The sequence below is a fragment of the Protomyctophum parallelum genome (genome assembly GCF_964188405.1).
Source record: "Protomyctophum parallelum genome assembly, chromosome: 5".
Classification (NCBI taxonomy): Eukaryota; Metazoa; Chordata; class Actinopteri; order Myctophiformes; family Myctophidae; genus Protomyctophum; species Protomyctophum parallelum.
In genome coordinates, this window is record NC_139702.1 from 31012274 (window position 1) to 31037846 (window position 25573).

The following is a 25573-nucleotide window of genomic DNA, read 5'->3' on the forward strand; positions in this document are numbered from 1 at the left end:
TTTTGTTGTGGCTTGAGTGTTTATTGCATAGTAATTGAGAAATTGCACAGTTTTGTCGGGAAACGGCGAGCCTTGTCAGAGGGAAATCGCTTGGTTAAATGTCCATATCAAGTGATATCTGAAAAAAAAAACGTGTGAGAGAGAGAGCTACAGTATAGTAAGAAGAATATGCAGATGAATATAAATGGTTCTCTCTGTCTCTCCCTCCCATCAATAAATATCTATCATAAAAATGTCAAGAGTTACCATGTGGAAGTCCCCAGGGGTCCCCGAACCTCCAAAACCCCGATAATGCGCCCAGAGAGGCAACACGATTCCAACAAGCCCACCCCCGTCCAAAACGGTTGAGAAATGACAGAATTACCATTTGGGGGTCCCTGGGGGGTCCCGGGGAGTCCCTGAACCTCCAAAACCCTGAGAACTCCCCCAGGGGGGTGACACGATTCCAACGAGCCCACCGCCGTCCAAAACGGTTGAGAAATGACAGAGTTACCATTTGGGGGTCCCTGGGTGGTCCCGGGGGGTCCCTGAACCTTGAGACCCACAAAGACGCCCCCAGGGGGGCGACACAATCACAACGAGCCCACCCCCGTCAAAAACGGTTGAGAAATGACAGAGTTACCATTTGGGGGTCCCTGGGGGGTCCCGGGGGGTCCCTGGGGGTCCCTGAACCTTGAGCCCCCTAAAGACGCCCCCAGGGGGGCGACTCGATTCCAACGAGCCCACCCCCGTCCAAAACAGTTGAGAAATGACAGAGTTACCATTTGGGGGTCCCTGGGTGGTCCCGGGGGTCCCTGGGGTCCCTGAACCTTGAGACCCACAAAGATGCCCCCAGGGGGGCGACACAATCACAACGAGCCCACCCCCGTCAAAAACGGTTGTGAAATGACAGAGTTACCATTTGGGGGTCCCTGGGGTCCCTGGGTGGTCCCGGGGGTCCCTGGGGGTCCCTGAACCTTGAGCCCCCCAAAGACACCCCCAGGGGGGCGACATGATTCCAACGAGCCCACCCCCGTCCAAAACAGTTGAGATTTGCACCCTAAGCAAGGGTTTAAGACAGTGGCCAATGGAGAGGTGTCTTACATCTTTTCAGCGTAGGACCCGCCTTCTGAACTTTCACCCCTCACACAAATAATCCAAGAGAGAGAGAGAGAGAGAGAAAAATCGAGACCAAAGACATAGGTTTTGAGAGAGAAGGCGTTTTGCAATCAGAAAAAAAAAACTTTCATTCGCAAACGAGGAAAGAAAACCATTAAAAACATTTTATTTAGCACAACACATATTATTATTACCCAAACATTTTACTAAGTATTTTGTTTTATGTAGTTTAAACAGTTTTTCCTTATTTTTTTACTCAATTATTTTTTATTTTCTTTCAAATCTTTTTTGCTTGCAAATATATTTTTTGATTGCGTTTTTAATTTGTTTTCATTCAAAACTATTCTTTGCTCTGTTTAGATTTTTTCTCTCTCAAATGTTTTTCTTTTGTTTGGTTAATAAAGACACAAATGTAACTCCATACAAATTCTCCTTCTACAGCACTGCCACCCAAGTGTGGAATGCCCTGACTCCCTCCCTCAAAAAATGCGAATCCCTGGTGTCCTTTAAAACAGGCCTGAAAATCAGCATGCCAAAAGGAGAGGAAATGATTACCCCCCACACAAGTCTAGTGACTACCCCCACCTTTTAAATCCTCTGAGCAGAGTAGACCTTGTATTGAAATGCACTTTCCTTCCTGCTTTTTTCTGCAAACTGTTAAATAAAGTGTCCAATCAATCAATCAATCAATCAATCAATCAATCAATCAATCAATCAATCAATCAATCAATCAATCAATCAATCAATCAATCAATCAATCAATCAATCAATCAATCAATCAATCAATCAATCAATTTAACTTTATAGGAAAAAAACAACCTCATCGTCGCTTATAATAAGCAGTCTACTCTGCAGACATGGCAACCCTGTCCTCTCGCTTCTATTCTCTCCTGAGTCTCCTCCCTCTTCTTTCTTCACTTCTCTCTTCCTGAACTGAACTCTTAAATCTCATTCTGTCGTTAGCGTTCGCGTTGACTGGCCAGAGTCCGCGAACTTTATTACTCCATCCATCCATCCATCATCTCTCTCTCTCCGTCCCTCCCAGCCTTTGCAAACTATTCTCCCGTCCGCGGTCCATCTCAGTTAATTAATCTCAGGGTAAGTACTGTCGCTGAGGAACTCACTGACTGAGTGTGTTTGTTGTTGGACATGTAAGCAGACAGACATCTACCACCCACCCACTCACTCGCTCATGTAGTTGTTAAGTATAATATAAAGTTATATGTGCTTGCTTACCCAATTGGGTGCATAATATAATATTGTGCAATGTGCAACAGGCGATACAGCATGTACTTGTACACACCTGCTTTATTACAAAATCAGCGTTTGCAAAGTGTGTATGTGAGTGTGTGTGTCCAGTGTTTTTACTTTGTTCCCCACCCTAAATCTTTCATCTCTAGTCTGTTCTGCTTTTGTTCTTTCTCTCTCTCGCTTCACCTTTATGATGTAAGCAACTTCTGTTTTCCAGATTCAACAAGGGGAACGTCACACAACGGCTCTTATCTCATTGGCTCAATAACATCAATTCCTGCTCTGAGTTTCTCCCTGACATCTGATTGGCCATGGCCTACCACAGTTTCCTGCTGGAACCAATTTCCTGCCATGCCTGGAACAAGGACCGCAGCCGTGAGTCTTTCTTTTTTTTTTTTTTTTTTATATTTTTTTGCGGCTTACGCCTTACGGGAGAGAGATGGGGGGGATGACATGCAGTAAAGGCCGTGTCGGGTCCGGGAGTCGAACCCGCGGCACACTGCGACTGGATTACCAGTCCGGTGCCCAGACCGTTACGCTACGGCCTGGGCCCCGTGAGTCTTTCTTGAGGGAAACCTCTGTGATTGGTCAATCCTGGCTGTCTGTATGGCATTTGTTCATCAAAGGGTATGACCAGACAGTAGCGTGAAGGAAGCACCTAGAACAGGCGTCTCTTCCAGGGTTTTTTAACAGCTGGTGGATGGAAAAGACGCTAGTGCGCAGCTTCAGCGTGTAGCATGGGCCACAAACCAGAAACGCTTTGCCCACGTTACACGCTGAAGCCGTGCACCCAGAAGAGACGCCTGGACTAGGCGCTTTCTTGACCATATTAAAAAGAATAGATGCCTCATTGGTCACTGCTGTTCATTGGAGTGACCCGACCTGTCTCCAACGAGAGGAGGAAGTCAAGCTGCGTCGCTGCCGGTCAAGTGACTACTGGCCAATCAAATCATGTCTTTTTTCCGGGATCTTCCGTTTACATTGCCAAAGCAAGTGCCGCTGGGAAAGAAGGAGTCGCGCCTCTGATTGGCCTACCAAACTTCCCCTTCCGTTCTTCCGCTTTCCTTCCGCTATGCTTCGTATGGAATCTCGGGGGAAAGATTGCCAATGTCGCCTCCTCCATGTTCCTTCCATTGAGATACAGACGCCCCAGAGCCGTTTATGTCTATGTTCTTCACGCCCCGGTCTGGTTATACCCAAAGTGGTGACCAAATGTCTGTTTATCGTCTCTGTCCTCTGTCGGGTGGAAAACCAATGTCTTAAAACCGTGGCTTCTCAGGATTCAAATAAAAAGGTGCAAGTTTACAAAAGAAGCAAGAAACGAGCTCAAAATGCGGTGCGAAGCGACTGCTACTTTTGATGATTTTGTGTGATGCCGTCGGATGATTAAGTTGGGCACTAATTTACGAAAAGAATCACACAAAGTGAAAAATATGGAGGTGAGGTTTCTGCCTGACAACAACTTTTGTTAGTCTCAACTATGCGTACGGCTGCAAAATTGCAAATATCGAGTAACTTATTACTCGATATTTGTATTCTTATTCTTTCGATTACTTTTTCAATTAATCAAATGATTGAGAAGTGCAGAAGTGTATATCAACGAATCAATACAAATTAGAATTTACTTTTTATAATCAACTAAATCGGTTTGTCTGATTAAGCGCTTACAGACCTGTTTAATATTTAATTGGTGTAACACATGCACGCGCACACACACATACACTTTGACCACATGACAGAAGTCATAGAAGTGTTGAAAAACGGGCAGAGTAGAGGGGGATGTTTCTGATTGGTTCCCAGGTGGTAGTAGGAGGTATTTCCTGTTTCCTGTTCTGTTGAGGGGCGGGGGATCCGGGGTCTCTTTCTTAGAAGCCTTTGTGCTCCGTGAGGCTCCGCAGCAGGAAGCCAAGCCATGGCCATATTTGGCCGTTGTCATCTAGAGTCTTGGTTTCTGGGTAAAGAGGATGTAACAAAGCGGAACTGAACACACACACACACACACAGTCATAGTCATTAGAGGCCTTTCTACGCACTTGTGAGGATTAGCCCCCTCAACAAAAAAAGCACACGTGAACACAAACTCACACAGGCACTGAACCTCTGACTCATCTGCTGACTAAAAGCATGTGCAGGGGCTCCTACAGAATTATGGGAAGCAAGGTTGCACTTCTCACACATTAACCACTTTAGATGTGTCTGTGTGCCCAATGTCTCCACAAGAATAGTACAATTTGAGAAATAAGACATTGTAAGAACTATTTTCCTGGTCCTCTCAAGAGAAATGGTTGATTTATGTTTTTAAAGGGTTTTTTATAGTTTGACTGTGGGGGGGAGGAGGCAATGCAGTGTTGTGTGAGCTTGTAGATCGGCTATTTTTGAACACTAGACCTGTGCCTGTCGGGCCACCAGCCTACTTGGGAACAATGCAAGTTGAGAACCTAGTATGCAATACCCGTTTTAACCATATGTGTCCCTTTTGTGCCCATATATGGAGATATCTGTCTGTCTGCCTGTCAGTAATCAAATGGCAGGTGTGGGGTTGCCAGCCATGGCAATCAATTGGCTGAGGCTAGGAAGTGGGTATTGTGCAGGTGAGGGGACATTAGGTCCACTGGGAGAGCCTGACCAGAGCCTTTTGTGGTGTTTCTGGACAACGGTGTATGCCACCCACTCAAGGCCCCGGCACTGCACTCCCTGTGGTGGTGTGGAACGTGCGTGTCAAATTTGAAGTCGGTGGAGCGAACGGTTCTCGAGTTACGTGGATTATGGACGTACTTGCATACACACGTACAGAGATGTGGTGAATTTAAGGATTTTAAGATTATATATTTTTTAATGTATGTTTTTTGTGTTCAGAGATTGCCCTGTGCCCCAACAACCATGATGTCCACATCTACAAGAAGGATGGAGTGAAGTGGACCAAGCTCCATGAGTTAAAGGGCCATAATGGACAGGTGACAGGTGAACGACCTTTTTGTTTGAACAATACAATCACCCTAAAAGGTGCTGTGTGATAATAAGGTTAAAACAAATGTTTTTTTTGGCGGGTTAAAATGTTAAAGCTCTACATTCTGATATTAATCATTGCTAGTATAGATTGTTCAGTAACGGGGGTCTCGACTCTCTTCACAAATATACAGTACATGTTGGGTGGGATACCGATTTCATCCAATCGGGACAAAGAACCCATTGATTTCCTTCAATTTGACAGTTTTTCTGTTCCAACTTTGTCTGCTAATCTAATCCGTTTGTTCACTTATTTTTCTTGTATCCTGATGTTTACTAGAGAACTGGAGAGACAGTGCCTATGTTATCTAACATGGGTCGATAGCAATGATTGCTATTGGTTTATAGAGCTATTCAACAGACTTGTGAACAAAAACATAGCACTTGAAGCACCTTTAAAGTTAAGCACACCAACACATCGTGTGTGTATGTAGACACTGTAAAAAAGAAACGCACACACAGGCGTAGTCCTTTTTCTACAACTCTCGTTGGCCTCTCTGTCACAGGTATCGACTGGGCCGCGGAGAGCAACCGCATCGTGACGTGCGGGGCGGACCGCAACGCCTACGTGTGGTCCCTGAAGGACGGCGCCTGGAAGCCCACCCTGGTCATCCTCAGGATCAACCGCGCCGCCCGCTGCGTGAAGTGGTCCCCGCGGGAGAACAAGTTTGCCGTCGGGAGTGGCTCTCGTCTCATCTCAATCTGCTACTTTGAGCAGGAGAATGACTGGTGAGGGGGCTGATCATAGTGTCTCTGTCCCAGAGAATCAAACGCTGTCCAGAGAATCAAACGGGGCACTGGCATTTGAGCCTGGGTGGTATGCATCCTAACCACTCCGCTACCGGTTTACCCAGATCTGTTTCTGTTGTTCCCCAACATCTTAACATGTGTGAGTTATTAGAAACCCAATTCTAGCACCAGGAAACACATTTGTGGTTAATTATGATGTCAGGAGAAGCCAATATAATGTACCCACTATAAAAACATGATATTCAGTGTGAAAAGTGTTTTTTATGGTGAATGATGACACTCTTGGGGTACTACTGACCCCCTGCTCGGTGAGAAACACATATCTTCACTCATGTATGCTGTTGTGTTGTTGACCTCCAGGTGGGTCTGCAAGCACATCAAGAAGCCCATCCGGTCCACCATCCTCAGTTTGGACTGGCACCCCAACAATGTCCTGCTGGCTGCCGGATCCTGTGACTTCAAATGCAGGTTTGTGCACGCACCAACCACGTAGAGTCTGTGGGGGCCACGGGGCTGCAGCCCCCATGAAGACTCCCAGGGCCCCTTTAGGCCCCCATGAAGATTTTCGTGGACATTTTATTTTTACATTACAGATTTTCTGGGAATTATTGACCCACTGTCACAGAGCATACTATTTACACATGCTCGGATTCCGAAAATGTGAACCTCTCCGCCGGCTGTCCAGAGGTGTTAAAAGTGTTGGGTGCAGCCACCAAGTACTCAACGGAAACGGGCCCCCTTGAGGATTGATCAAACTCTTCGGCTCTGGCACACACACACACACACACACACAATTACACTTCTCTCCAGTTTAACCGTTTCCGTCCGTAGGACGTGGCCTACCTTTTGATGTGATGGATATACTAGCGCTTCATTTCTGCTCCTCATCCGCCTCTCGTTCAAAATATGAACTTTCCGGCACACCAGAGCTCCTATTTTGAAGGAATCCCAGCGCTGATTGTTAATGACAGAGCAGCAGAAAAGATGAGCTGCTGTCATCTCTTAAGGGCTGTCCACAGACGCCAAGCACAATAACTCTAATGATAATTATGTGAGCATCCACATAATTACACCAATCTGCTTGTTCACAAAATAGCTTCAGCTATTCAAGCAATGCAAATATTTCGACTGCATCCAGATCCAGTGTGAAATCCCTGAGCATCCCAGATAGAGGCTTCTATCAGTGGTTAATCACCCTGTCGGTGAATTATCTCCCAACAATGACCAGCTAGCCAGACGTTATCCCTAACTAGCCAGTAAGACCACCGGTATGAAACCTCTCGTCTGTCCTTCCATCCGCCCCCCCAACTGCACTCACTCCCTCTCTGTCTTATCCTCCAGGGTGTTCTCTGCCTATATCAAGGAGGTCGATCAGAAGCCCGGCCCCACTCCCTGGGGCAACAAGATGCCTTTTGGGGAGATGCTGTTCGAGTCGGGGGCTCCCGGGTCGGGGGCCGCCGTGGGTCAAGGCGGAGCGGGGAGCGGTGGCTGGGTGCACAGCGTGTGCTTCTCCAACACGGGGAACCGGCTGGCCTGGACCTCCCACGACTCTACCGTGGCCGTGGCCGAGGGAGGCAAGACCGACACGTAAGGCTGAGAAACCTTCTGTGTGTGGGCTTTTATGCAATGTTTGTTCTACTCTTGAGTAACAAAACGTTAAAATTAACGCTTTTGTTGTACAACTCTACAGGATTAGCAGTCTGATTTCAGAGACCCTCCCTCTGCTGTGTGTCACCTTCATTACTGAGAACAGCATCGTAGCTGCTGTGAGTACACACACACACTCACTCACTCACTCACTCACTCACACACACACACAGAGAGATGTCGAGCACTACATTAATTCTGAATACACTAGACTAGGCAATTACACAGCTGTTTAGTCAATTAAAATGAAAGTTGCATCTCTCTGTTTCTGCATTTCTCTGTTACTCTGTTGCTTGTGGTGTGTTTGTGTGCATGCGCCAGTGAGAGAGTTGGTGTAACCTCAAGCCCATACATGGGCAACTGGTGGCCCGGGGGCCACATGCGGCCCCCACCTTCACTTAATGTGGCCCCCAGGTTAATGTCAGAATACTGATATAATGTTGGTTTCAGCTGTTTACAATTCCACAACATGCAAAACATGACCTGCTTTAATCACTTCAGTCTAAATTAGTAGCTCATTGCTCAACACACGTATAATTAAAGGCATTTGAAATGACATAAAGAAATAAATAGCAAAGAAATTGAAGATTTCAATTCGACTATAGCAAAAAATAGCAGATCTACAAGCCCAAAACTTTTTGAGCTTGTAGATCTGCTATTTTTGCTACGACAGCAATGTGGCTCTCTGGAGTGAGTGTGGAAATATAGTGGCCCTCTCCATCGTCAAAGTTGCCCAGCCCTGCTCAAGACCCTAATATCGCCCCTGGCCATTCCCCCGGGCTTTGCAATGGTGTCATGACCTGGACTTTCCTGGTGGTGGAATGGGAAAAAAAAGGGGGTGAATGTAACTGAGTAGCCCTGTCTGAACCTCATGAGGCTAATGTAGCCCCTAGCCAGGGCGGGTGGCCGGTAGATATTTGGTTCCCCCCCCCCACAGGAGACCCGGGTTTGAATCCCAGGTGTTTTTTTTATCCCACGATTTTGTAACCCATTTTTCACCCCTGTGTCAATCATCTAATGTGATCATGGCTCTACACACCCTCCACCAACCTAGTCCCCATATAGGGGGACAAGGGGAGAGCAACGGACTTGAACTCATGCTTCCTTCATGCCTGAGTGTCCAAGTTGCTCCTTTACACCTGACAGGGGGGAGTTTCCCTGGTTGGACGTAGTGCGTGGAAGGAACACGTTATTCCAACCATTCTGAATCCCAGGTGTTAACACGTGCATGTCAGTGGGTCTCAAAGTGGGGTCCTTGAAATTAAAAAGGTATGGATTGTGAATGTAATTAGAAATGTCCCCGTCTGTCCACTCCAGGGCCATGACTGCTACCCCGTGCTATTTGTGTACGACAGCACCAAGGGCAGCCTGACGTTCGGTGGGATGCTGGAGGTGCCCAAGCAGGCAGCCCAGAAAGTCGTCACGGCCAGGGGGCACTTCCAGAACCTGGACAGCCGAGCAACTTCTGCCGAGCTCTCTGAGAAGTGCCTGGACTCCCTGCACAAGAACAGCATCAGGTGTGTACTTGTACGACTGTACTTATTAGTATTGTTAGTTTTATATTTAGGAAGATATTCTTCAGGTTGGAGTCTTCGGGAGGATTAGGCATTTAGAGGTCAGGTTACGTTTAGGGGTTAGTGTTAAGAGTTATTTTTCCCCTATTTTTTTAGTTGGTTGTGAGAGTGTGAGTCACATACTGCTATTTTTTGCTAATTCTTAGCACTTTTCAAATCCGTCCTAAAAGGTGTGTGTGTGTGTGTGTGTGTGTGTGTGTGTGTGAGATATTAATGAGAGAGTGAGGGGGTAATGCTTTTCAGCCAATTTTTCAAACTGTGTTCATGTTGCAGCCAAATCTCTGTGTTGGACGGAGGACGGAGCCAGTGTAGCAAGTTCTGTACCACTGGCATGGACGGAGGAATGACCATCTGGGATGTCAAGGTACAGGTAACACCGTCATGGAAGAAGTGCTTGCATGTTTTAGGGCGCTTTCACACCCAAAGTTCGCTTAGAAGGTCCGGATCAAGGACCAAGGACCAAATATTAGCATTTTGATTTTGGTCCGTTTGGTGTTCACACTGGACTTTGTAAAGCGTACCAAATATGTAAACAAATGACACGTGGACATGTTAACCGAACCAAATAGTGAGGGGGAAAAGAACATGAGGGGAAATCACTGTCTACAATTTTTGGGGCAACCTTCAGTCACACAGAGAGAGAAGAGAACAGCAACATGACAGGCAGCAACAACTTGCTATTGCATTCATTCTTATTCATTATTTTATTAGCCAAATAAGAGCAACAGATGAACAGAGGAGCAGGTGTTTGAACAATAATGTGCTTGCTGCTGAATGCTGATGCATAAATTCACGGAGACGTATAGCCTACTACAAGGTATCCCCGATAAAAAGGACTTTTCTTCCATGTGTGCACCTTCACCCATGTTATTTCTGCGCATCAAATCGGCGCCGCGGCGGGCATTTCCATGTCATCTTATGGTTTGGTCAGTTGGTTATTGCGCTTCAAGTCAGAACAGCTCCGCTGCAGCTAATTGAGTTGACCTAGTTTTACGTCTTTTGCTATAGTGATGTAATCAATTAATCATTTGGGACCACCTGTGTATAGCTTATTTAACATTGGCTTTTTCTCAATACCTGCGGCCTGCGCGACATGGATGATTTTAAATATTTCTCTGTCTCTGCGTCTCTCCCATATAAATATATGGGTCTCTCCCCCAGTCCCCTCATGTGCGTGCGCGCCCACGCGCCCACACACACACACACACACACACACACACACACACACAAAAAAAGGAGGGGACACGAGTTGAAAGAGAAACTCGCATGAAGACTCATGCATCGCAGATTCGCATGCTTTGTCATAACTTTGCGTGGCGGCGGCCAGCGCATGCTTAAAATAAACAGATCTACAAGCTTACATCGTGTGCCATACCGTACAGTGGCGTACACCATTCCATGTCGATAACTTACATTTTGCGCATGTGAACCTCGCATGCTGCGCTGCGCCTCGACATATACTGTATGCGTCTACTATTAAAATCAGACTGTCAGCTGTCATATGATCCCCGTAAAAAAATACATGCTTTTATAACTATAATTATTAATGCAGCCTCACAACTGCCGACGCCCGACGGCTATTTTGCCTATCGTCCTGTATTTGGTCCTCTATAAAGTCCGAATGCATTCACACCAGTAACGAAGCGCACCGTGGTTCGTTTGGAAGCGAACCGAGTCCGGTCTTTTTTAGCGGACCATGGTTCGTTTCTTTGATCCGCACCAGAGTTCGTATGCACGTTCACACCAACCGAACCAAAGGGGTAAGCGGACCATGGTTCGTTTTAAACGAACCAAACATGTCCGGTGTGAAAGCGCCCTTACTTAACCCATTTTGACCTGAGATCAGATTCTAAAAATGTCTTCTACATCCTGACAGTTTTCTGAAAAAGCTATGTTTCTATGTCAGTCGTTCTTCGAATTTTCAAAAATAGCAGACCTACAAGCTCGTAGCGTGCCACTTGGTGGCACGCTACGAGCTTGTAGATCTGCTATTTTTCAATAGCTAAAGCATAACATAATGCTAACATCAAAAGGGGTTCCCAAGTGAAAATAGCAATACGGCAATGTAGATATATAGTATCGGCATTAAAACATATTTGAACTGCTAAATGTAAAAGTACTCATTGTGCAGAATTTCACAAATTCAAAATGTGTATATAAAAGAAATGGCCCATCTACAAACTCACAATGCGACACATTGTTGTGGGCTCGTACTGTAGATCAGAGCATTTGGTTTGGCTAAGGTGGAGGTGCGGAGGTGGAGCTTAATTTCCATCCACCAGCTGTCTAAAAACCAGTTGCCGCACAGCTTCTTCTGTCCGTGGCTGTCGACCGCTTTGCGCTTAGGTGTGGAAACGGTGTCTGTCGTATGCAAAAATCTGGCTCTCCAACAGCCTCTTCTCTGCCTCACTCAGCTACAGACTGAGGACCCTTCTCCCAGCTTTCGTTGCTAAAAACAAACTGGGTAGAAACGGAGTTAAAGAATAAACTGCTTCAGAATCAATCCAACATCTTCGCAGTGGTGCCTTCAAACCCACTTTATTTGAATCCACAAATTCATATACATTTACAGGGAGACACCTAAGGGTACACTACACGTAGCACCTTCTCCTCCACACAGCCAAAATGCCTACGACAGCTGAGCTGAAACAGCAATTTTTGGCTAAGTTGTTTGGCTTTGCTTCTTTGTCATGACAGCGATTTTCAGACCAGTCGTAAGTTTGTATACATGGCCACGGCTTCCAAATATGAGTATACAGACTATGGTGTCTACATCTGTACCCAACGTTTGACATGGTTTAGTAACTTTTAATGTTTCATCATGGAATCAGGACCTCCTTGTGACGGGTGTCAAAAACATCAGATGTATCCGAGATGCTAGCAAAGATACACACGCATGCATGTCATATGTTGGGCTTATTTACTTTTTCCTATCGGTGTGATCGGCATATGCTTTGGAGTTTGGACACATCCATTGGATATTAAGTATATTTTATTCTCTATTTCATAGACTCTGGAGTCTACCATGAAGGACTTAAAGATCGTCTGAACAATTGTGTGACGTCTTCTGCATTTACTCAACTTCTGGATATATGAAGAAAACCACAGCCTTTCTCTCTATTTCTCTGTCTTCCTGTGCTCTCTCTCCTCTGTCTCTTTAATTAATCACTCCAAGCCTTTTGAGCAGCATTTCTAATCGGGAATTGTTTTTCTTTAGTTTTTCCAGACTTGGGTTAAACTGTTTTTGATATCCTCTAAAGAGAACTGAATCTGTGTCAAGCGCAAATCCTTAGATTTAATTCAACTCGGAAGAGCGTACGAATTGAAATTTGGTACGCTCTTCGGACTTGAATTTACAGACTCAAGCCAACATTGAAGATGACGGAGGAGGATGATACAATCTACAGTAGCCTATGTCTGTACATGGTACTTTAATTAATTAACCAGAGAGGCCTAGTAGTATAATCGGAGCGCTTAATATTCTTCTGGGCAGAATGCTGAAAGCAGGTATTTTATATTAATCAATATGAACGGCTGCAGTACCTGTTAAATGCTTATGCTGGTCATAAATATGCATTTAATGAATTAAACAATTCTTGTTAAAGCATCATTATGACTTCTGTTGGTGTGTTCAGCGTTTGATTTCTTCAGATGAAAGAGAGATGTAATATCAAAGAGTTGGTTTTCCCATGCAGACATTATGCCTCGGGCGACGGGGCCCTATTTCAGTGGTTCCCCCAGATGACTAGCATTAGGTCTGACGTCGAAATAAAAAAAGACGTTCGCTCCGAAAGAATATATATTCAAAGATTTGTGCCGCATTTTTCAAAAATGGCAGACCTACAAGCTTGTATGAGCGTGTAGATCTGCTATTTTTCAAAAGCTAAAGTATAACCTTAGTTAAAACACCAAAAGGGGTTCCCGTCCAGAATGGGTTAATGTGCAACATTGCTTTCTCACTCAACAGTAACAAACCAACATACAGTATTAAATGTATACCGGGTTATATCTGCACATTTCTACAGTTACAATTTAGTGACTTAAGACCTTTTTAATACCAAATTGTCAAATATTACATGATGAGAAAGAGGTAAATTGTGAAAATACTAACCAATACAAGCGTGCTGCAAGGCATTGTGAGATATAACTAAATGTAATCCCTGCAATTTCAAGTGTTTGTCAGGGTGTGTGGGTCCCCAGTTCAAATATGATTATTTTGGGGATCACAGCCTGAAAAGTGTGGGAAGTTTGGGAACGTTTGCTCTATCATGGTTCCTCAGGCCTGGCTGGTTTCCACAGCTGTTAATTGGGCAGTCAATGCCGACATCTGTTGTGCCAAAGGAGTAAAAATGATAATTTAGTTTAACTGAAGTCCAAAGGGCATGATGGACAACATGTTCATGTTTGTTTTCAGAGCGTACTGAAGGGCTTTATCCTTAGCTGACCTCAGCCTGACCCAGTCTAGTTATTAGAAATGTAACTTATTATAAACCCTTTGTGGTATTGAATCCGTTAACGTCGAGAGGGACAGCCTCCCAAATCTACGTGACTCCACCGCCATCTAGCGGTACAACACCTAAAAATAGACTATCGGCGTTTTTGTGGCCCTTTATTTTAGAAAACTAATCATCGTGCAGTTGCAGTCTTTAAACTCAAATACACTATTCCTCCCAGCTTTAGCAATAGCTATTAATAATTATTTGTGTAGGTCTGAAAGCGCTTAAAAACAACGTCGTGAGCTCGTGAAAGGGGCGACACCGCCGTACGACGAAGAGGGCCTCTTTACCACAACGCCCAGTCGCCCACACGGCCCATCCGGAGCATGATCCGGAGTGGAGACGGTGTTGCCAGGTCTATGCAAATAAGGAAAGAAGGTCAACTATGAAAACAAGCCTAAGAGGCTAAAATGATCCACTTTAATCTATATGCATCGGCTATTTTAAAACGGCTAGTGACCTTAATCTGCTATTTAATTATTAAAAGTTTAAGTGATAATTTTTTTTAAACATTTTAACAACACAAACCTGGCACAACATGATTTAAATCAGATGGGGCATGGGGGCTGTAGACAAATATTAATGTGGGGGATCCTTCTTGTCCTTAACATAAAAATGTTTGAACGACATTCAGCACTGCAGGCCCAAAATAAGCAACCATACACTTTAGAAACAGCAAATCATGTATTTTATAGAGTCTGACTTTGGTTTTTGTATGAAAGCAAAAGTCAGACATCTATAGGCCTACAATAATACATTATAGTCTTGATCCAATGCAAAAATAGCCTATACAGCAACTTTTGATTCATTTAATGCATATAAGTGATTTGGACAGGTCTGTGTTATCCTTAATATCTACCGGTATACCTTTATATTACCTACGCAGTCGTCTGACTAACAAAGTATTCAATCAAGCAAACGGAAAGCAAAACAAAACAAAAACAAGCCCACATCGCTTATAATAACCAGGCCTGGCAACCCCGAGTGTGAGGAGAGAAGTGTCTGTACTCTGTATAGTTCAGCACAGCAGCTGGCTCGTCTGTTTGTCCGTGATGCGTCCGTCCGTCCGTCCCGTCCGTCGCCTAGCACAGACAGTCACCGCTGCTCACCGATGATGTGATGCTGCTGATGAAGATGAGAAGACGAGCAGGTCCTCCTCATCCCCGGCGCTGATGCATGTCCTCTCTTCGGTGGTCTTTCTCCTAGCGTGACTCCGTCGTGCAGCTCGTTGTCGCGGTGGTCGTCGTGGTGGTGCCTGGTAGCGTACGTGTTGTGTTCTTGCCGAAGAAGAAAGCGTGAACTGAATTTCTCCCACATCCAGCCATCCATCCACGGTTCGGACTCGGAGAGAGACTTGAGGGCGCGCTGCTTCGATCTCTGCTGACTGTCAACTGTTGCTTATTATTTATAATCCACTTTAAATGAATCTTGTAAGGTAGGTGGGTTTTAAGTCTAGACTGTCTCTCCCCCCCCCCCCCCCCTTCTTATTTTAGTGATAATAAAATGATGCTGAGGAGGATGACTGTGGTACTGATGATGATGTTAATGATGGTGGCCATGGTAACAGGCCTATTTAAATCAGCCAACATAATTCTATCCTTGCTGTAATCTAGGCTACATCATGTATATATGCATGTTATTCAGTGTGGCCCCTCATCTGTGGGGCTATTGAAGTAAGATTCTTGGACACATTAATAGCGCGTCTCCTCCCCCCTTCATCATTTTAAAGCCTCTTCTTCACATCTTGTTCTGGTCATCCGTCCACCTCTTCTCCAACCTGTTAGCTTTACTATGGGTGTTGCCTTGTTGTGTGTGAGATGTGGCTGATCTTCCATGATGGGACAGACAGAGACTGTGAAAGTTAACTCATTTTTGCTCATAACAGTGGTGATCAAAAATAACAGATCTACAAGCTCACTGTGCGCTGCAAGCTTGTAGCCTACATCTGCATTTGTATCTTGTAAGTGAATCAAAAAAGTTTGAGAACCAGAAGTAGAGATCACGTTTTTTTGCGCCTGATTCAATTCTGATCATATGATTTTCAGTATTTGCCGATACAGATTTTTAGTTGCTTTTTAGTTGATGTTTAGTCCATATCACAATAGTACAATATCCAAAATCACAGACAATAATCTAATCTAGTCTAATATCATGATTTGGAATCTTTGGATATATTGATACTAGGGATGTCCCGATCACGTTTTTTGCTCCTGATCCGATTCCGATCATTTGAAAATGACGTGATCGGCCCTGATTTCCGCTCACGTGATTGGATCGTGACGAACTACTGATTCAGAAGGCATTTGGAGAATCGGCCTCAGGTCTTAATGGGTGTCAGTCAGTTAGTTGACAGTCATTTTGGCTCCATTTGTAGGCTCTCTGTGTAATGGATGGATACATTTGGCACAGGATTGTGAAGATGTGTGAATGTAACACAGCTTAACACAGAATAACTCAGTTTTGATGACGGCTTTAGTTTAGCCACCAAATATGTCGTCTCCTTGACAAATTGGGTTAATCATATAAGTAGCACTTCAGTGTGGAAGTCTTAACTATACTGATACTGCCATGGTGGGGCATTGTCAAAACATCAATAAGCATTATTTTGTCGTGTGCACACTTGTGCTTTCTAAATTTATGTGGGTGTTGTGTTTGTGCAGGGGGAGGGTTGGGATGATTATCTTTATGAATACAACGGGCATCATTTCATTAAAATACAAAAGAGACTACTTAAGCCTGATTTAAAAAAAAAATACCTAAACATGTGAGCTTGTAGATTATTTGTGCTACTTTTAAAAGAAGAAAAATAACATTTAATTTTTTTTTCGTAATGTAATGTAATGACATGTTTGTAATGTATATGCATGTATGGTTGCAGAATGAAAAACAAGTGTCTATGATGTTTGATCTAAAATTAGATTAATCTGCAAAAAAAAAAAAAGGTGAAGGATTTTTTATTTATTTATTATGCGAAAGCTAATGACATCCTGGTTGTGGACACTTTGTGTACTGTTTTATACATTATTGTGTAGGGCGTTGTGCGTGAGCAGGACAGGCTGGGCTGATTATGTTAATGACTTCCACATCATGATAGATAACAGGCCAGTGTTGATGAGACACACAACAGGGTGGTCTTTAGAGTGCATCTTACATCCTTTCCTCATGTACAATTCTTTTCCCCCGGTTAGAGCACTAGTTTTGATTTTCTCTCACTGATGAACCCCCCCCCTCCCCCCGCCACACACACACACACACACACACACAGTTCTTCTGGAGATTCTCCAGTTAAATCACCATGACACACTACACCATTATCCATGCCAAGTTTGTTCACCCACATTTATTACATATATAGCCAGGCACACACACACACACACACACACACACACACACACACACACACCAGTTCATGCCAGAATAAACCAGACGCAGGCAGGGATTTACAAAGTACATCACTTCAACATCAGCATAGAACAGGCACTACATTTTACAATTTAGGCATTAGCAGACGCTCTTAATCCTAAATCCTGAGCGATTTACAATAAGCCAGGACAACACAAGGTAATACATCAAATCGGCATACAGATAATAATCTAGGATCATAGGCAAACCGAGAACCTATTATCAGTCTAAAGTCAACGGTATACTATCAAACAATATCTGTTCTGTACATTGAAACTATGCAAACTATAGGATGGCTGGCGTTCCACTTACAACATTAAAGTGGGTGAATAAAGTCATCCTTTCATCAAATACTTTATTTATATTATTTCTTTGTGTGTGTGTGTGTGTGTGTGTGTGTGTGTGGACAGGGGACAAAAGCTGTTCCCCAGCAGGTCTCCACTCGGTGCTCCACAGACAGAGCCTCCTGTCCACTGTCCTGTTAGTGTGTGTAGCCCTCTGGCCCTAGGATGCCAGGATGGCCTGCTAATTATCAGCCAGCTTGATGCAATCATTAATAACACAGCCAAAGCCTGCTGGGCTTGGCACACTATACACACAGAGGGGGGTAAGGGAAACTCTTATTGGGGACAGACTGGCTCGTTTGTGTAGTATGTTGCTGGCTGGGTCAGGCTTTTATTAATAGCACAGAATGGATGTCAGTCTGATACTTAATTTAGATTCAGTCGTCTGCGTACATCCTCCTCGCAACGGGTCGTGATGCGATGTGCACGCTTGTGAGAGAAAGAGAGGGAGAGAGAGAGTACAACCAAAAGGATTCGTGAGCTGTGTTCATTTTAATCTCTTCCTGCTGTACGTTATTCTTTCACTGCTTCTAGAATGGGCTGTGTGTGTGTTTCCGGAACTGAATTTCGTTGCTGTCGAGCAGAAAACCAAAATATCTCCATATTTTAACTGTTGTGTTTTTTTTCGTAAATCAACGCGCCCTACTTGATCATTACAGCGTCACACAAAAGCAGCAAAAGTATCAGACCTGCGAGTTCAACCTGAGTTTGCCGTCCAGTGTATGTATCCTGTGGATATAATCTCACTGGAGGAAGAGCCAGTCCATGTAGAGAGACACTTTAAAAAGCCTTAACATTATCAAAGCTTAAAGTGTTACTTTAACAAAATGCTATAATAATGATGGTATGAGTTTCTTGTCTAAGACCCTGATGGCTCTCTTAAAGTTGTTAAATTTTACTCATACAAACCTAAATCCAGAAAAAGAATTATACTGAATTAGAAAGAAATAAAAAAGTACTGTAGGCTTCTTCCTCCACTACTGCTAACCGCTGTCTGCTATAGACGGAAATAGGATAGGAGATGAGAGCTTATCTCTTCCATGCTAATGTAATAAGTGGCAACAGAGGAGCTGTGGCTTTGAGTTCACCCAGGGTTGTTGGCTTACTGGAATTCTGGGTACATTTCATTGCTGAGAAGAACGATTAAAAATGTCTATAATGTCCCCCATTAATCAAGGTACGTGTGGTAAATCCTGACCGATTTTAGGTCCAATGCCGATCCCGTCCTAGAGACCACAGATGCTTTGTAGTTTGTCCGCGTTCATTTACGGGAAAAAAAACACACAAATATGGACATAAGAGCCAAGAGGTTTTTACCCGGCAGTAAAGGTTTTTTCTTCAAAAAACTGCTACAGGCATTAGAAGGCATTTGTAGAAAGATGGAGTGCCGTGATTCCCCCCACCCCCTAAAACATGATCATCAAGTACTATGATTATACTAGGTGGAAGATGTTTTTCTGAAAATTGTAAAGAAAGTGTTAAAACTATGTATTTTATGTGGCCACACCCACCAGTTCATTAAGTATACCTGGTTTTCACCCCGACCTCAGCCTCACCCACAGCCGTTGTTGTATGGTGAAGGGGTTAGGGTTATAATGTCAGTGACATGTCACTAAAGTGGTGTATTTCGGTTGGGCCTTTTGACTCAAAGCTTTCAGGAAGAAACCAAAAATACACAGGGAAGACATATTTGAATATTATAACAACACTTGGGGGTCTATTAGAACTATATTAACTCCATAGACACAAAACAGAAAAAGTACAAAAATCACGGCACATGCCGCACATCATAACCCTTTAATGTGTTAAGTAGATTTTTTTAATTGAAATTGATTAAATTCGGAGCACATCATAACTTCTGATGCTGATCACAAGTTCAGTATGAGCTAAACTTACGTATCAGTCAGGCTCTATAGTTTGTGATGGCAATAGGCCTTGCAAGGCTGAGGTCACGGTAGGCTGTCACACCTACCGGCGCCATTGTGATTGTGATACAAGCCCTACATGTGATACAAGCCCTACATATTAGATCTGCATCAAGTGTATAAAGTGTTTGAGTTTTTAGTGCACAGTGCTAGAGTCTTTCAGTTCGCCAAAATGTGATTTATTAGGCCTACTTGAGTAGCCAATACTGTTGTGTGAAATACAATGGCAGCCTGCTGTTTGTTGCCCAGGCGTTGATTTCTGTCCTTTAGTTTAGGCAGGGCTGTGGGCAAAGCGCATGTAAAACCAATTTTTACATGCTTTACATGCTAAAACCAATAACCAAATTCCTCTTGCTCATGCACTGTAGCTTAAGAAACCTTTTTTATTTTATTTCTTAGCAACGAATCAACAACATATTCAAATTGTTTTTTAATAGTGGACTAAATCGATTATAGTCTGATTAACCACAAAAATGATCTACAGTAATGTGAGCTTGTAGATCTGCTATTTTTTGCTACTTTTGAAAAAGGAAAGTGAAAGAAAAAGATTACAAACATTAATCGTAACTGATCGAGGCAAAAGTTTAAAACAATTATGATGTTGATTTGAAGTCAAATGGCCCAGTTATCCCTAGTTATGGTTGCCTTTGCGTAGATTGTACTAAAGACGGTACAGTTTACACTACAGTACAAGGCCAGTGGATTAACATGAACGCTCACGCTCACACATATTAAATGTGAGTGTGAGTCATGTTGTTCACAGAGTGCCTCTGATCTCAGAACATCACACGTGTACGCGTCTGTGGGACGGTCGCTGTAGAATCTAGGCCTCTTATGAAATCGAGCTCTGGAAGCAGTGGAAGGAAGATGCAGCAGGAAAATAACAGGAGGGGGTGTGTGTGTGTGTGTGTGTGTGTGTGTGTGTGTGTGGCGTGCATGTGCATGTGAGTGTATTTGTGTGCGTGTGCACGGCGTGCATTCTTCCTGTCTTTGTTAAGCCTCCCATTCCCCTGACACGCGTAAATTTAATCACGTGGAAGAATAAAGACAAGAGGTTGCCAATGCCAAGGGAAAAAAGGATGGGTGAGGGGGATGGATAAAGAAAAGACAAAGAAGAGAAGAGACTTTTCCCTCTTTGGGGAGTAAAGAAAAATGGGGGGGGGGGGTGGAAAGGAAAGACTCTTCTCATTGGGGGGGAAAATATATATACATTCACCCCCCCGCTCGGGGTTCCCATGACAACAATGACATCACTGTCATCTGGTTGTTCATGGGATCGTGTTCTTATCTAAAAGGAACCGTTAATCCAACTAATCAATTTATTAAAAACGAAATATCTACTTTGGGCAGAAATCTTAAAAATAAATGTCAAACAATTGAAAATAAGCTCACACGTGTTTTACATGACGACGTTGTGCGTACGCGCGTGTGTGTGAGGCTGTCTTGAGATGAAGACACACCTATAACTGTCACCGCTTCAGTCGGTCCGTGGTTACGAGCTGTTGCCAGGCAACGGCAGTCATGGCAACAAGTTGAAGCGGATCAAGCTTTGGTGGGAGCGTTGCTAAGAGACGGGGCAAGATGGATGGGTGGGTGGGTGGGTGGGGGGGGCTGTAAGCAGCAACAGCACCCGCCCTGACTTTGTCCAGTCAGAGTAGAAACTGAAAACCTCGGTAAACATATATTGTATGAATGTGTTATATATTGTTGCTGTCGGGCAATTATCTCTATATTTTAACTTTTTGTGTTTTTCCCGTAAATTATCACGCAAAAGCAAAAGCATCAGAAGTAGCAGATCCGTGAGCTCGAAATGCGGCGCGAAGCGACACTTCTTTTGAGATCTGCTACTTTTGATGCTGTTGAATTTGAATCCTGAAACGTAACGGTTTAGAACACATGAGGTTTCCACCCGACAGAGACGATATAGATTATGTAAATATTTTTTTTTTGTCTTTTTTGTTTCTCCTCCCACCATCTTGACTTCCTGATCCCATACCTCCCACCTCCCACATGGACCCATAAAATAACTCCCCCGTAAACTATTACACCTACGCTCATGCTAGACCAAACACTTTGTTTTATTCTCTTGTTTTGTTCTCCCTTGTTTTGTTCTTGTTTGTTTGTGTTCGTACTATGTCTCCATGTCGCCACTTGCTCTACAACACATTGTTTTTGTCTTTTTTCATAATGTTTGTATTTTATTTAAAGAAAATCAAATCTATTTATAAAAAAAGGTTACAAAAAGAATCTACAAGCTTGTGAGCTTATATAAACACAACTAATGCAGTGTTTTTTGTTCTGCACTAATGCAGTGTTTTTTGTTCTGCACTAATGCAGTGTTTTTCTGAACTAATTCATGTTTATCTGATCATTGCAGATTTATGAACAATCGTGTTCCTTCCAATAAGAGATACCAGCCCACTGACTATGAGCACGCTGCCAACTGTGCCACACACGCGGTAATCACACACACACACACACACACACACACGCACACGCACACGCACACGCACACGCGCACACGCACACGCACACACAACGTCTCAAATTCTACTATACTCAAGGGACATTTGGCACTCACAATTCTAGTAATATAACGTCTCTGTCAGATGGAAACCTCATACACGTATCTCCAAAACTGTTACTTTTCAGGATTCAAATGAGAAAAATAGCAAAACGTGTTGCTTTGCACCACATTTTCGAGCTTGTGGATCTGCTACTTTTGATGTACACACAAAGTTCTAACATGGAGGTACAGTAAGAGGTTTATGCCCGACAGCAAGGATGAATATATACAAAACGCGCACACACACACACACACACACACACACCATAATGTGAATGAATGTGCAGCGTTGACAGTGTCATTTGTCTTGCTTGTAACTCGGTACAGTTATGGATCATCCCCAGCCTGCTGGGCAGCTCGCTGCTGCACTTCCTGTCCGAAGACCAATGGGAACGTGTGTCGGCGTGGGTGTATGGGGCGGGGCTTAGCTCACTGTTCATCATCTCCACCGTGTTCCACACTGTGGCCTGGAAGAAGAGTCACCTACGGTACACACGCGCGCACGTGCACACGCACACACACACAAATACACACATTTTAATTATTTAGTTGAATAAATCCACAAATTAATATTAAAGGGAACAAATATGACAGTTCATGTTCATGTACATAATACTGTAGCACCTTCTCCTCCACACAGCCATACTGCCTGACAGCTGAAAGAGAGCAATATTTAGCCATTTGTTTGGCTTTGCTCTTTGTCATGCCAGAGATTTTCAGGCCACTTGTGGCAAGTTTTGGCAACACGTACACACAGATTAGGCATGCACGACAAAATAATATATTGGTTTTAGCTAATATTTTATTTGATCATATTCATGCTTGAGTTTGCTCCCAGAATCACATTTATTTATTTAAAGATATAAGGTACAGTTTCAAGAAAGATGGAACGAGATTATTATTATTTTCTTATTAAAAAAATAATAATATGGCAGTGTATATAGATGGGAGCAAGTTTGATATACACATAACATGCAAAAACTGCGACATTTGTACATAACGTGAAAGGTTTCAAAACACAATCTCAATAAAATGAGGCGGTTCAGATAGTGGCAGACATAACAAACAAAACGGAACCCAAGGAAACAAATGCAAAAACCTTGAGATGTGTCTTGCAGGTCTGTGGAGCACTGCTTCCACATGTGTGACAGGATGGTCATCTACTTCTTCATAGCGGCCTCCTACGCACCATGGTAAACACACACCGGCCTGTAGTGTGTGTGTGTGTGTGTGATGTATGGAAAAATCCAGAGTCTGTGAAATATGTTCGATGGCACTGCACGGTTCAGTTCTTGTAGTGGAAAAGATTAATGTAGCTATCTATGCATGTGTCTCTAGCCTGAAACAGTGTGTGTGTGTGTTTGTGTGTGTGTGCGTACGTGCGTGCGTGTGTGTGTGTGTGTGTAGGCTTAACCTCAGAGAGTTGGGGCCCTGGGCGTCTCACATGCGCTGGCTGGTGTGGGTCATGGCCTCCGTAGGAACGACTTACGTCTTCTTCTTTCATGAGAGGTTAGAGCCTGTCTGTCTGTCTGTCTGTCTGTCTGTCTGTCTGTCTGTCTGTCTGTCTGTCTGTCTGTCTGTTTGTCTGTCTGTCCTCTCTTAACGTGTCTGTCTCTCCTGCAGGTATAAGCTCATGGAGTTGATCTGCTACACGGTGATGGGTTTCTTCCCTGCGTTGGTCGTCCTCTCCATGGTGAGGGTCCAACACCTCAATACATAATTATACAATAAGTACAGTATGTACAGTAAAGATCCTTCTTAGTGTTAAGCCCTAACCGACCACACCAGAGGGTCGCCATGCAACTCCTTGCAACCATTATTCCCAATGGCAGATGCGAGGAGTTGCATTGGTGTGGTTTGTTTTGTTGCAAGGAGTTGCATTGGTGTGGTTTGTTTTGTTGCAAGGAGTTGCAAGTAGTTGCAAGGAGTTGCAGCTGGTGTGGTTTGGGCCTTAAAGACATTACTGTGTAACGTTTTATTTATTTTTGTCCAAAACTGGTACTTTTCAGGATTCTAATTCAGAAATAGCAAAAGTAGCATATCTACAAGCTCAAAGAGGCTTGCAGATATGCTACTTTTGATGCTGTAGTATGATCATGTTCATTTATGGGGGAAAAAAGGGTTATGAAATAATCTTTCACTGGTATAATCCTTCCACAATAAATGTAGCCGCATTCTCCACCAGGGGGCTCCCCAAACCACGAGCGCTACGAGCTTGTAGGTCTGCTATTTTTTGAAAAATCGAAGAACGACTGACATAGAAACATAGCTTTTTCAGAAAACTGTCAGGCTGTAGATGACATTTTTAGAATCTGATCTCAGGTCAGAATGGGTTAACCAGATGTTGTGTGTCCCTTCCTTCCTTTAACAGTCTTTGTATTGAGTTTCTGCTTGAAATGTACTGTAATTCTATAAACTGTTAATAAATATTTCAATCAATCAATCAATCCTAATGCAGCCGGACCAGGCGGGGCTGTACGAGCTCCTGGCAGGAGGAGTCTTCTACTGCCTGGGGATGATCTTCTTCAAGAGCGACGGCCTCGTGCCCTTCGCCCACGCCATCTGGCACCTGTTCGTCGCCATGGGAGCGGCTGTCCACTACTACGCCATCTGGAAGTACCTCTACGTGCCACCGGCCAGTCGGGTGCAGACGTCCAGATGACGGCTAGCAGGGTGTGGCGTCTCCTGTGCTTGGGGAAGTGAAAGATGACACAAAGTGGAGGGATTTATATATATAGGCTGTGTGTGTGTGTGTGTGTGTGTGTGTGTGTGTGTGTGTGTGTGTGTGTGTGTGTGTGTGTGTGTGTGTGTGTGTGTGTGTGTGTGTGTGTGTGTGTGTGTGTGTGTGTGTGTGTGTGTGTGTGTGTGTGTGTGTGTGATGGGGGAAAGGGTTCACAACATTCGGTTCGGTTCAATATTTTGGTGTCACGGTTCTAGGGCAGTGGTTCTCAAAGTAGGGTAAACCCTAGCTAAATGAGTTAATAGCGTCAACACCTGTTTAACCACTTTAACCCTACGTATATACATGGGGAATTTGAAGGGGAAAAAAATATATATGAACGTTTTCACTGCACATTCCATTCAAAGTGGGTTAAAAAAGCACTGTAGTATAGAGGCTATTTCACTGTTCACTATTATGGACATTGAGGAAAAACAAGAAAACCAAGCGCTCCTCTGTTGTTAATAGGTATGTTGCACCCGCCCAGGTTGGTGTAATACTTTGTATTTGAGTTAGGATAAGTAGTCCATTTGGTACGGTTCGGCATGGGGCCGTTCAGTTCAATACAGCGGTTTGGGTCGGTATTTGACACCCCTACAACATACCTAAATAAGATTGTATTCTATTCATCATGTCTTTCAGTTCAAGTCGTTTGACCCACACAACAGAGCTCCTATAGTTGATGGCATTGTACGCCTTTAAAGTAGCGTACGTTAAAGGTTTACTGGCAGACGTTTTTAACTACTCATAAGTACTGTATTATAATATTTATATTTATAGCTGTATTATTTTGTG

General features: G+C 43.8%; 2 protein-coding genes across 2 annotated transcripts; both read left to right on the plus strand.

The window, feature by feature from the left end:
- The first annotated feature begins 2016 nt into the window (after positions 1-2016).
- Positions 2017-12936, plus strand: arpc1b (actin related protein 2/3 complex, subunit 1B). The gene is made up of 10 exons (XM_083766107.1): positions 2017-2196; positions 2567-2724; positions 5206-5310; positions 5862-6084; positions 6466-6573; positions 7447-7692; positions 7796-7871; positions 9070-9269; positions 9600-9690; positions 12337-12936. The coding sequence occupies exons 2-10, from the start codon at positions 2661-2663 to the stop codon at positions 12373-12375; spliced, it is 1152 nt and encodes a 383-aa protein (XP_083622233.1). The 5' UTR covers positions 2017-2196; positions 2567-2660; the 3' UTR covers positions 12376-12936.
- Positions 12937-14924: 1988 nt separating this feature from the next.
- On the plus strand, positions 14925-24758 carry LOC310859527 (monocyte to macrophage differentiation factor 2-like). Its single transcript, XM_083766111.1, has 7 exons — positions 14925-15257; positions 21871-21952; positions 22387-22547; positions 23178-23252; positions 23467-23568; positions 23683-23752; positions 24518-24758. Exons 1-7 carry the CDS (start codon positions 15244-15246, stop codon positions 24719-24721), a joined length of 708 nt encoding a protein of 235 aa, XP_083622237.1. The 5' UTR covers positions 14925-15243; the 3' UTR covers positions 24722-24758.
- The last annotated feature ends 815 nt before the right edge of the window (positions 24759-25573 follow it).

What these genes read in the sequence shown, in the direction of transcription:
- arpc1b (XM_083766107.1), top strand. Translation starts at nt 2,661, where the DNA reads ATGGCCTACCACAGTTTCCTGCTGGAACCAATTTCCTGCCATGCCTGG. An exon ending in GAGGGAGGCAAGACCGACAC is followed by an intron (nt 7,693 to 7,795) that starts GTAAGGCTGAGA and finishes ACAACTCTACAG; the next exon opens with GATTAGCAGTCTGATTTCAG. An exon ending in CTGCACAAGAACAGCATCAG is followed by an intron (nt 9,270 to 9,599) that starts GTGTGTACTTGT and finishes TTCATGTTGCAG; the next exon opens with CCAAATCTCTGTGTTGGACG.
- LOC310859527 (XM_083766111.1), top strand. An exon ending in GTCTTCTTCTTTCATGAGAG is followed by an intron (nt 23,569 to 23,682) that starts GTTAGAGCCTGT and finishes TCTCTCCTGCAG; the next exon opens with GTATAAGCTCATGGAGTTGA. An exon ending in CGTTGGTCGTCCTCTCCATG is followed by an intron (nt 23,753 to 24,517) that starts GTGAGGGTCCAA and finishes ATCCTAATGCAG; the next exon opens with CCGGACCAGGCGGGGCTGTA.